We start from the raw sequence: 12,408 nt of genomic DNA on the forward strand, positions 1-12,408 counted from the left end.
TTTACTTGAATTCTGACTTAAAAAAAAATTAGTCCTTAAATACATGGAACAGCTCTTTTTTTCCCCTCCCAAAGACTGCAGTTAACCACTTTGCAGACTGGCAGATGTTTGAGGCTTATGCTGATCTTTGTTAAGCTTTTGACCAGCAAGAAATACCAAAGATTGCTCTTGCATCCCTGAAACATAAGTTGTGCCAACTAAAATTAACCACTAGTCTAAAATAACCAAAAAAGGTTACACTGGAACATTCACCATGCTTATGTTCAAGTAGAAACTTGAATTTATGATACTTTTTGATCCCATAGAGTCTCTCTCAAGCCTGGAACAAATACTTCAAATTAAAATTTTTATTTTTCCAACTTCTGAAAGACATTTCAGGGTCAAAGTCTGATCATGCTGCAGCCTGTTATCTATCATGATAACTATTCAAAACAGAAGGGGAATGCTGGTACTCTCAGTTGCTTTATGGCATATCTAGGTATTTGTTAGTCTGAGACAAAAGATTCAGTTCATTTCTGTAATAGTATTTCTGGTCTTTTAAAAGGTACTAGTAACTTCCACTTATTTCAAATCTGAAAAGGTGCACATTTATGTCAGTGACGATTAAAATACCTTCTTTCTGCTTTGTGCTTACAATAAATACCCAAGTACAACTGTATAGCGCTATAGCAAAAAAACCTAAGGGGTGAACAAGGAGCCTAACTCCCCATGCTCAAATCCCTTCAAACCCAAACAGAAAAGACACTTCCAACACTAGTGTAGGAAAGCATGTACCAGTTTCCTGTCCATCCAGCCATCCGTTACTCAAGTGCCCAAACTTTCCCAATACTTTGAGAAAGAGTGCTACAGAGAGGAGACCTGGCCCAGGTCCATTACCTCCCCAAGGAAAGGCAGAAAATTACTAGCAGGGTCTTCCTCTGTGTCCATCTCATGGGCATCGTGGTGGAAGGCAGGCCTAGGGCTCTGGTGTCACACCACAAGTTGTTCTACCTAAGTCCACCTAAGTCTTTAGTCAACTTCCAAGTGAGTTATATCACAAAGACCTAAGGTCCATCTTGTCCCCAAAGCTCCCAATCGCCCTGCTAGGATCATAGTGAGAGTTTTAGAGAAGCTGTCTCTTATGTACCTTAATTTCAAACACAGGAAACTAAATCTTAACTTAGGTTAGTCTCTCCCAGTGTCAGAAGAAGGGCTAACAAAGGCCTCCTGGTGCTTCCAGATTCACCACCACGTCATCCTAATTCAAACTAAAGCAGAAAGAAAATAAATATAATTTACCTGGCTGTTCAAGGCCTTTCAGAGTCAAATACGAACAAGCCCAGCAGCCACCTCTCTTCATTGCCTCCCATTACCTAATGTGCTCCCTCCTTCTGCCCAAAGGCTTGGGTTCAGCAGAGGACACGAGCTCTTTGCCAGAGGACAGAGATTCTCCAGGGGCAGCATCCACCCCTTTTATAATCCACTTCGTCACACATCAACAGGTATCTCAACATTTGCCCCTTTTCTAAAGGGGAAATCAAAAATTTACCTCAGATAATGGAGCTAGGTATTAAATGCATCTACAGATTAAAAGCAAATGAAACTAAACATGGTACTGTAACACCTGGTACTGTAACCCAACCAAAGTCTGCAGGATATTTATAGTTCTCAGGTTCCCTTCAGGAGCATACACCAAGAAAGACTGACATGCTGTAGAAAGGTGACAATTAAACAGTTTTGTGGCAACTAATATGCAAGTCTGCAGAACATTACATAGACATTTCTGCAATTAGGAGCTGTTCCCTCCTTCCAGACCCTTCCTCTCCCCATTGTAGGTTTGAAACAGTAAATAACAGAAACAGGAAACATATTTCTCAGGGTCTGGTATGCAGTAGAGTCAACTGCTCCCCATCTAGCCAGTATAACACCAATGCTCTTTCTGTGTCATCACTGCAAGGCCTTTGGCTCTCATAAGGGACCTGGAGCAAACACACCTATATCCCTGTCTCTCATCACTTCAGGCTTTCAACACCATGTAAAATTATTTTTTCTTCATCTTGGCTCCTGTATCTTGCTAGAAGGAGATGTACTAGGACAATTCACAGTTGACCAAATCGAGGGAGTGTGGACAATTTCTTCCAAGAAGCCTCTGGACAGAGAAGATACAGAGAAATATCTCCTTAAGGTTATGGCTTCTGACGGAAAATTTCAGGCTACCACTGAAGTGGAGATTTTCGTTCTGGATATCAATGACAACAGCCCTGAATGTGGTCAGGTAAGATATCTGTCCTGGCGGGTTATGGGGCATAAAGGAGCAGCTGAGAAGGAGAGAAAGCAACAGAGAGAAGAAAGGACAGAAAGAGTACACAGTAAGAGGTTTTGGCTTGTCATAGTTTTTCTCACACAATCCTTTTGCTTTGATTGTACTTAGCACTTTTAATTAAGCTGCACGTCAAGCAAGAACATTAACTCTAGCCTCCAAGCAATGTTTGCCAGCAGTAAATGAGTGCCTAAGCATTATGAAGGATAATTTTTGGAGATAAACAATGCCAGGAAGCCTCCTGGATAATGGCATGTAAATTATCAAACTTTATATTCTGCTAAGCTAAAAGATTCCCATCAGGAGGTTTGTTACTAGCCAAAGAGCAGATCATCGCTATGGATTTCACTTGAGGTGTAAGCAACAGAAGTGGTCACTTCCTAAACTTTCAAAGACCTGTGTGAAATGAGTGCATCACCACAGCACTCCATAGCTCCCACATAACTATAACAGTTGAAATAAGTTTAAATTTCTCTTTTAACACTTGCCAACAAAGAAATATCAAGCTTAAAAGGACCCCAAGATGTCAGCTACTCCATCCTCTGGTCCCAGACCAGATCTGGTGCATCATAAGTTTGCATCTAACCTGCTCTTAGAGACAGGGATGAAGCTTCAGCCTTCCTTCGTAATATTCAACTCTATTTCACTGCATCATCCTAAAATGATTTCTGTCATTTTTAAGCTAAAGAGCCCCGATTAATGCATTTTGTAGAACATCAAACGTCTCTCCAAGCGGTCTATGTTCTTCCTGAACTGTTTTTTTTTCACACTTGGCTTCTGCTTCAAGTAGTGCTTTAAAAATATCAAACATAAAAAGCTTGTCTTTCAGTCTGAACTCATACATCATGATACTATGATTTTCCGACAACAGCAAGACACGAGACACATTGTGCTCCACTGTAAACCACATGGTTTATTCTTTTCTATGGAAGTTCCGCTAGTCTGTTTTCCCCTTATTAAGTAAGGAAAAATGAAGGCATTTGTGAGAAATCAAAAGCCAATGACACCTTCTGTGTTTGCCAGATATTCTATACTGGGAGAGTCTCTGAAGATGCCCCCCCAGGCCTTTTCATTTTGAAGATATCAGCAACTGACCCTGATGTTGGCAGCAACGCCCAGATAACCTACAGCCTCCATGGCCCCGGAGCAGAGGAGTTCCGGCTGGGGCCGCATACAGGTGAGATCTGGCCCTGTCCCAAGGCAGTACAAGGAAAATTGGATGCATTTGTTCTTTTCCTCACCCATCCAGAGAGATGTTAGCTCCAAGCCACAGCTCACCACTTTTGTCTTCTTGAGCAAACAAAACCTGCCCATTCTAACACTTCTAAGCCAGCAGGGGATGACAAGCAGTAGTTTTATTGTGCTAAGGTATAGAGGAACGCTTGCTCTGTCTTCCTACTACCTTTCTTTGCAAATGTTTGGCACTAACATTGTGAAAACTAAGGGTAGACACTAATGCTAACAACCTGGCCCCAAGGAAGAGACATAGGCAAGGTATTAAAGCACTGATTAAGCTTTAGCTTAATAAGATCTGGTCTAAACTCTATAAAAAAAGTCTTAGCGGTCTTGACAGTGCATTTCTTGATCTTGGTTTCCTGCTCTCCAAATAAATATAGTGATACTTCCAGAGATCACTTGGGGTTCATTACATTGCAGGAAGCTTAACTCAACAGGGCTTACAAAGGTGTTTAAAGTATAATTTATGAGCATCTATATCCTGTGACAACATCCCTTGTATAAAGTTCAGCCTGACTTACAAGAATCCTTGTGCCAAATCCTACCAGGACAAAGGCTTGTAATGATATGAAAATAGCTCTGGGCAGTGTGGCACGGACACATCGCTACTATCAACTGGATTAGAACTGGTGTTCAAACCCAGTCTGCTGTCTGCAAGAGTTCAGACAAGAATACCATATGTTTGAATCCCTCTAAGCTCTCTGAGACTGCACCTGCAGTTGCAAGAGACAAGATCACCTCCTGTTATTTCCCACAGGGGAGCTGACCACTTCTGCACCTCTCGATCGGGAGCAGAAACCCGTGTACCATCTTGTTGCCAAAGCCACAGATGGTGGCGGCCGTTCCTGCCAGGCAGACGTTACACTTATCGTAGAGGACACAAATGACAACGCACCGAGATTCTCCCCCAGTCACTGCGCTGTGGCCGTTTTTGACAACACCACGACAAAGACACCCATAGCTGTGGTTGCTGCCAGGGACCTTGATGAAGGTGAGTCAGAATAGGGTATTTTTCTTTTTAATAGAGTTCATCTTTCATCCTGAATAGGAACTTTTAAAAGCTAGGGAAGGGTTGCAGAAACAGGCATAGATGATTGAATCTTGGCAGAGACAAGTATGTGAATCTCATCAGTGACACGTTCCTGACTTGCGGGCTAGCATCAGTGTTCTTGCAACCCTGAGGGAACTGCAATATTTGTAGAAACACGTAGACAGACACTGAGGACAAATTCAGAAGCTGTACTGTCAAACAACTGACAGTAAAACAAATTTTATCCTGGATCCAAACTTTAGGGTAAAGATGGAGATTGAGAAACTGCCTAGTTGGGAAGAAAGGGGACTTTGGATCTGCAGGGAATAGATGATATGGATGAAGTGGTCCTTCTGAAGATCAAGAAGTTTTTTCCCTGCCCTGTGATTTCAGATTCTTAAAAAAGAATATCTAATACTCCTAAGAAGAGATTTTTCATTGAAACTTCAAAGCAAAGATCGAATTTACAGTGATAGAGAAGCAAGATAATATTTATCTGCTTTTGAATGGGAAATAAGTTCACAAATAAAGGAACAAAAAATGAGAAGCACCAGTACACACAGAGAGGTGATGCTGATAGATGACATTGAGGCTAGATAATTGAATCTGTAGGTGGACAGAAGTACACTTGAAGAGATGTTAATACAGCCTTCATTTCCTTTAGGGGAAAAAAAAAAAAGAAATAGCAGCATTCCCACCGTAGATTAATGCAGTCCATTATGGTATGTTTTCAGGTCTCAATGCTGAGGTCGTCTATTCTCTCTCTGACTCTGCCAACGGACACTTTTCAATTGAGGAAACAACCGGGGTGATTCGTCTGGAAAAGCCTCTAAAGGACACTCAGCACTCGGTGTTTGAGCTGACGGTCCGAGCTACAGACCGCGGCACCCCAGAGCCCCTCTCTGCTTTTGGCACCGTTACTGTCTCTGTGGTGGACCTAAACGAGTATCTGCCTGTTTTCCTGGCCCCTGAGTATGTGGCCATGGTAAAAGAAGATGTTGCTGTGGGCACAGAAGTTCTTAATTTGTCAGCTTTGACCAGGGATAACACAGAAAATACAGAGATTAAGTATGAAATTGTGAACGGCAATGACCACGGAAAATTTCAACTCAACTCAAATACAGGTAAGGTGGTCTTGTGCCGAAGCAGATCCAGGCTGGCCCAACATCAACAGCTGTTCCTGTCTGCTCCTTCCCTTGATCTTCTCTATTTGGCTTTCACTACCCCTGTTCTTTTCTTCTCTGACTTGAGCCATTTTGAAATATTGCACTCGCTCTTTTCTTGCCTTTACTCTTTGATACTGATCCACATATGTGATTTGTAGACTGCCTTCCTCTTTTCTTCTCCCTGTCTTTCTCCTTATCTTTCTCTGAAGATCTTCTCCTATCTTCTTTCAATCCTGTCATTCCTGCATGTGTCCTCAAATCTCTTCCCCCATTTTTTGCCCAAGGGTGTCCATGTGCATGTCAGAGTGGAGGGTTGGGAAGACGACTGTCAGCTCTTTAAAAAAGAGCTTGCCCTGATGTTCCCAATTAGTCAGTCTTGACCACAAATCTTTTCTGCCCCTATATCAAGTACAGCATAGAGAATACAGTCTTCCATCCTAATCTTACTAGCCAAGTCACTTGAGGCCTGATTCAAATCAGTTTGCCTATAGCTTTGAATGTGATGCCAGGATTTTCAATACCCCGATTTAACCAGACAACATTTAAGGGTCAGTTGCACCTTATTCTGTGATTATCTGGTGGCAGCTTGGCAATTATCTCAATAAACCTGCAGTATTCCAAGAATTCTTACATGACGTATTCAGAGCATCTTCTGCCCCCCCTTTTTTTTTTTTTTTTAATCTATCTGCCAATGCAGGTGCCTTATACATAAACGGAAGCTTGGACTTCGAAGCCAGTCATGAGTATTATCTATCCATTGAGGGGACAAGGAAGGGATCGGCTTCTCTAAGTGATGTCACCATGGTGGTAATCAACATCACTGACATCAATGACCACGCACCAGAATTCATCCAAGATCCTTACTTTGCTGATATCCGGGAGGATGCTGCAGTTGGAGAAGTCATCCTCACGGTATGATAAAGAACCAGGCCAGATGTCTTTCTCTCTTCGCTTATGTTATACAGTATTTGCTCTGCTTATGCATAGAAATACCTCAACACAACCACTGAATGAGAAGGGGACCCACATCTTCAATAGAGTACCCTCGGATTGACACAGACAGCACAGTTGTGGCATTCAGCACTTAATTCAGTCATTACTTAAAAGAGGGTGATTACCAGCATTCATGATATAAATAACGGACATGGAGGGCATTTAGCCTTAGAAGACAACTTTTGAGTGAAAGTCCAAGACATCCAAGAAAAACCTCAGAAGCTTAGGGATATCCCAAAAAAGGCAAGTGACTGCAAAAGACCCAAAGTCTGAGGCCTGGGGAGGCAAGGTGTTCCTCAGCAGAAGAGTAGAGCTGAGTAAAACTTATGTAAATTGCTTTCATCCCTCCTCCACTTCTGAAAAAAAGCTCAATTCAACAGGCTTTACTGACAAGGAAGTTTTAGCGCCTGCCCTTCCTCAGCAAGGCCATCTTAGACCAGGAATCATAGGGCTTTTTTTTCTCCTAATAGGTGTCAGCTGATGATTTGGACGGAGCAATGAACAATCAGATTGCATATTCAATTGTGGGAGGGAACCCAATGGGACACTTTGCCATTCAACCGAAGAGTGGGCAGATCAGTGTTGCCAAACATCTGGACAGGGAGGAGGTAAGTTCAAGAAAACAGAACTGTGAGAATTTGAAAAGATGAGGTGCAAAAGACTTCTAAACTATCTAATGGTAATACTGTAACAAGAAGGCAAATCCTTCACTCATTTTCTAGACCTATAAATACTGCAGTAGAAAGGCTGGGCTTTAGGGAAGGTGATACAGTCTTCACTGGTAACAGCACTGGGCTGTTGTCTACTCTGTCAGTGCTCTAAGAGAAATGGATGCGAGTCAGCTCCAAACTAGAAACCAGCATGATTGGTTTCTACTTCTATGAATCAGAATGTTATAGTAAATAATTATAGAAAAGAGCTTAAACAGTCACATGGACTATTCCTTACTCATAAAGGAGAAGGCAACTCTTTCTAAACCACCCTTGACAGATATTTGCCCAGCTTGCTTTCATCCATCTTTGAGAATTCATTTCCCTTCTCCACAACTACTTCAAGGCAAATTTTCTTTGGCAAGGTACTTTGAGATTTGTAAATGAAGAGTCTTAGACAAGGGACAAAGCTAGTGTTTTGATAAAATGCTTCAGGCTTTGCATTATAATAAGCTGCAACAGAATTAAACATCTATATGAGAAAGCCAGCACTCCTTCACTTCTCCAAGTGACCATGCTCTACAAACTCTCCAGATTCCCAGCTACGCCTTGACAGTTCGAGCCACAGACAACGGCCACCCCGCTCAGTTCAGCGATGTGGATGTGCACATCCAAGTATCTGATGTCAATGACAACCCTCCCCGGTTCTTCCAGCTCAACTACAGTGTGGTGGTCCAGGTAAGCCAGGAGGGAGTTTGTTCTGCTTCTGGGAGAGCTTGTGCTTACTGCCACAAAGAACTGGTAGGATGTGCTCGAGCAGATAAACAGAGGTCATTTTGTCCTACCAACAGCTGTAGGTACCTTTGGTCCTTTTAATACAGAGGCTGCAGAGCTCTTTTCACTCTTTAAGCCTGATCTACAGTCCTTTCCTCCTTCGCATTTGTCCACATCTACACCACAAAATAAAGCACAGACTCAAGCATGCTCAAAACACCCACATGTATTCAGGAGAAGGAGAACACCCAGAAGACACTCATCTCCTCTGACACTTGCATGATTCTAGGAGAAAACCAGGGCAGCAGCTCAGCTGTCAATATTAATTCATGTGACTACCATTTATTTAATGCTATGTAAGGGAAACCCTTGTCACTACAGCATTACTGTCAGCGATGGCAAGAGTCTCAATGTACAAATATTAGAGAAAGGGAGAGAAGTGAATTAGGGAGCAGGGGAGGGAAGAGGGGAAGGGAAGAAGCAGGTGTGTACAAGGAGCAGGGCAAATTCCCAGGGCTCTTCCTCTTTGCATATCTTTTTCCACTCCTATCCTTCCTTATTTCAGGAGAATGCCCCAGTTGGTACAAGTGTCCTGGAGCTGATCATGAGCGACAGAGACTCCCCAGAAAATGGACCACCGTATTCATTCCAGATCACCCAGGGCAATGATGGGAAGGCCTTTGATGTCACCCCAAATGGTCTGCTGGTGACATCCTCCACCCTAAACAGAAGAACGAAGGAACAGTACCTATTACAAGTCCAGGTATAACCCACCTTACTCCCTTGGTTTATGACAAGTTTAGTAACAACAAATTAAGATTAGAACAGCACAGCTGGATAGGAACTTCATTGTCTTTGGAGAATCCAGTCTGGGCACAAATTCTGTAGCTTGGAACCAGAGCCTCTCTCTCTCTCTCTAAGCAGTTTGTCCCCAAGAAGCTAGGAACCAGCCTCTGTATTGATAAAATCAGATAATATGATCATGAGAAATGCTCTGCCATCACTTTCCTTAAACAGTTTTCCCAGCATAATTCTGTCAGCTTCCAGTTTATAGTGAAACCTGGTTCCAGTCCTGAAAACTTCCTCTACTCATTCTAGGAGGGATGTTCAGTTTTCTTCAAAAAGGATCTATAACAATACAGGATAAATGGATTATTTTTCACTGTTATCCATAAGGATATCCCATTAGAAACAATGGGATAATAACACATAATGTACATACATCTCCAGTAATAACAGTTCTTCTAAAAGCTATATACTGTTTTACTATGGAACTGAACCACTAACTGCTCAAGATTAGAGGGAAACTTCTCCTATGATCCCATTTTTTTTTTCTATTTAGAAAAATGACAGCTAGGCAGTCATTGTCAGAGTGTGTCTTTACACACTAAGTTATATATGAAGCCCCAAAGATTGGCAACATCTCTAAAGATGATTAATTCTCAGAAATCAGAACCACCCAGTTGCATCCCTGGTACTGATGAGCACACACAGACATGCCTTTCCCTTGGAGCCAGCCTTGTAAAACTAACTCCAGATGAGAGCCAACGTTGATGCCATTTTCCCCCCACTTAGCACCCTTCTTTTTTCATTCCCAAACTGCTGCCTGACAGTTTCCACCCACTGCTACTTCTCCTCTGTAAAACCTTCTCAGCCTGTCAGGTCAAGTGAGTTGACCGTAAATCAGCCAACGGCTATAATGGATCCTCTTGTTTTCCTTCACAGGTATCTGACAGTGGTATCCCTCCCCTGTCATCATCTGCATTTATAAACATCCAAGTGACTGAGCAGAGCCAGTACGCTCCCTCAGCCCTTCCCCTGGAGATATTCATCACTACCAACGAGAGAGCCTTCCGAGGAGGTGTTCTGGGCAAGATCCACGCCACAGACCGAGATCCTCACGACACGCTGGTCTATACTTTGGTGGCCGAAGTGCCACAGGAGGGACTCTTTTCTGTTGGAGCAGCGGATGGAAAGATCATTGCTGGGGACAAGCTTCCCCACGGCCACTATCTTCTGAATGTGACAGTCAGCGATGGTACATTCACAGCCAGCACCAGTGTCAGCGTCCATGTGTGGTGCTTCACGCAGGAGGCACTGGACAAGGCTGTGGTGCTACATTTCCGCCACCTCTCCCCTGAGGAATTTGTGGGAGACCATTGGCGCAACCTGCAAAGATTTCTGGGGAACATCCTTGTCACCCGGCGCCAAAACATCCACATGGCTAGTTTGCAGCCTGCGGCGAGCTCGGATGGCGTGGACCTGCTCTTGGCTGTTGGAGAGCCTCATGGCTCGCTGTATGAGCCCCGGGTTCTTGCAAATAAGATCACTGTGTCAGCTGGAGAGATGGACCAACTCGTTGGGCTCCGAATGAAGAAGGCAATTCACGTGCCATGTCATGGGCCCAACTGTGCCCACCGTGTCTGCAAGGAAACCATTCAGATGGACCCAGGCATGATGTCTACTTACAGCACTGCCCGACTCAGTGTCCTCACCCCACGGCACAGCTTGGAGCAAATCTGTTCTTGCAATGGTAAGCAACCCTTCTCATCAGCATCCCATGCTAGAAACCTGAAGCCATTTGGGGGGACGTTGTTTCCCTCAGTCCCATGTAAAGCACCAGGACTTTCCTTGAAATTAGGTTGTCCCAAAGTCTACCCATTCCAACTTCAACTTCAAAACTAAGTCTAGACTCTTAGAACTTTAAAAATTTAGTCTTTTTTAAAGTGAATCTTCTGTAGCATATCATTAATAGCAGCATTTATCTTGTTCATAAAAGTGACTCACACTTCCATGTGATCAGATTTTATTCTTTGAGCTACCGTGTTGGTCCTGGACTCATCAAATCAGAGACTAATTGAAACTTTTACTCGTTCTGCTTCCAGGAACGGCCGTGAGGTTTGGAGGCCACAGCTACATCTGGTACCACCACTCACAGCCTGGGTCCTGGCACATGCACTTCCGCCTGAAAACCCACCAGCTGCACGCGGTTGTATTCTACGCTAATGGGACTGACCACACCACTTTAGAGGTACATTTTGCAATACCTGAGGATTTTTCCGGTTTAATAAACCACTTACTGCTTTGGGGAAGGGAATCACAAGAAGGAAAGGCAATAGTACCTATCTGTATTAATTCAGCTTCCTAAAATACATGGCTTTTCTAGGCCACCTAGACCAATAAGTTTGGGGAAATCCTGAATATTTCAAGGTTTAAGAACTGCAGCAATCAAGGTATAAGACAAATCTTTAAAATAATCATGTCTAGAAAATGGTTTGGTGAAGAGGATGAGCTCTCTCAAGGACACAAATATCATTGCCCTTCCAATTCCTAAGCATTCTTGACATTCCGAAACAGCAATCTGCAGCACAAACATGGAAAAACTAGACAAGCTGGAGGAGACTTAGCAATCTGTCAGCTCTTGCTTCAGGAAGCTCAGTTCTCAGCTGTTTTCCAGCCTGAGAAATTGATAAGTGCAATCTACAGACCCATCTCCAATGAAATCAGGTTCCTCCAGATAAAACAAAGCAACAAAGCTCTGTGGTGTGCTTGCCAATTGTGCAAAGGAATTTACATGCATTGCCCTGGGGTGCTTCCAAAACATGTGCCAGCTGTATCTAGCTCTTCTGAAACCACCTTCCTTTTGTTATACCTGGGTTCTTTCGGTGGTTGCTCCCTCCTCCCTCAGCCTTTATTTGTACTGAGTGAACTGTTTCTTGGTCTTCTTTTGGCCCATCCAAAGCAGGCCCATCATATCAGATGTAGGTATTTATAGAATTCATTGTAGCCTATATCCTGTACTCCTCCTCTAGCCTCTTCCAGGCATCATCACACCTCATTGTCTCCAACCTCCCCTACAGAGATCTCTTTTGCCTGAGATGAATTATTTAATGCTATGTAGCAAACTGTGCAGGTTTCCATGAATGTTTTGTTCCCTCTTTCCTCCTTCTCTCATTTCCTGAGCCTGAAAGACTTATTTTATTAACAAAGCGCTGGAGAGAAAGCATGAAGGAGAATTTGCACCTGAATTCACTCTGAAAGAGCCCAGATAAACTGAAGTGGAGGAAGAGAAAGGAAAGGTTAAAGGATCCCTGGGCCACAGACTAGAGTTTCTGACTGCCCAGTACAGTGCAGAAGACATTGGTGTGGTTAGTTTCTCAGAAGTTCAATAACTCAATTGTCCCCCTCGTATCCCCTGGTAGTGGGGAGTGAGGATTGGATTGCAAAATCTATTAGGAACTTTGGCCCTGGTTTCCAGCA

At 43.3% G+C, this 12,408-nt stretch overlaps 1 protein-coding gene across 1 annotated transcript in view; it reads left to right on the forward strand.

Moving 5' to 3' along the window:
- The window catches only part of FAT2 (FAT atypical cadherin 2), a 55,436-nt gene that overhangs the window by 36,335 nt on the left and 6,693 nt on the right, over positions 1–12,408 (forward strand). Inside the window, exons 11-20 of the mRNA XM_026047534.1 lie at positions 2,058–2,254; positions 3,323–3,476; positions 4,293–4,526; positions 5,300–5,689; positions 6,429–6,643; positions 7,195–7,332; positions 7,969–8,112; positions 8,714–8,911; positions 9,874–10,681; positions 11,034–11,179. Of these exons, the coding sequence (XP_025903319.1) occupies positions 2,058–2,254; positions 3,323–3,476; positions 4,293–4,526; positions 5,300–5,689; positions 6,429–6,643; positions 7,195–7,332; positions 7,969–8,112; positions 8,714–8,911; positions 9,874–10,681; positions 11,034–11,179 (2,624 nt within the window). The remainder of the gene's footprint in view (positions 1–2,057; positions 2,255–3,322; positions 3,477–4,292; positions 4,527–5,299; positions 5,690–6,428; positions 6,644–7,194; positions 7,333–7,968; positions 8,113–8,713; positions 8,912–9,873; positions 10,682–11,033; positions 11,180–12,408) is intronic.

This window comes from Nothoprocta perdicaria, unplaced genomic scaffold, assembly GCF_003342845.1.
Source record: "Nothoprocta perdicaria isolate Ctin4 unplaced genomic scaffold, notPer1 scaffold_5, whole genome shotgun sequence".
Taxonomy (NCBI): domain Eukaryota; kingdom Metazoa; phylum Chordata; class Aves; order Tinamiformes; family Tinamidae; genus Nothoprocta; species Nothoprocta perdicaria.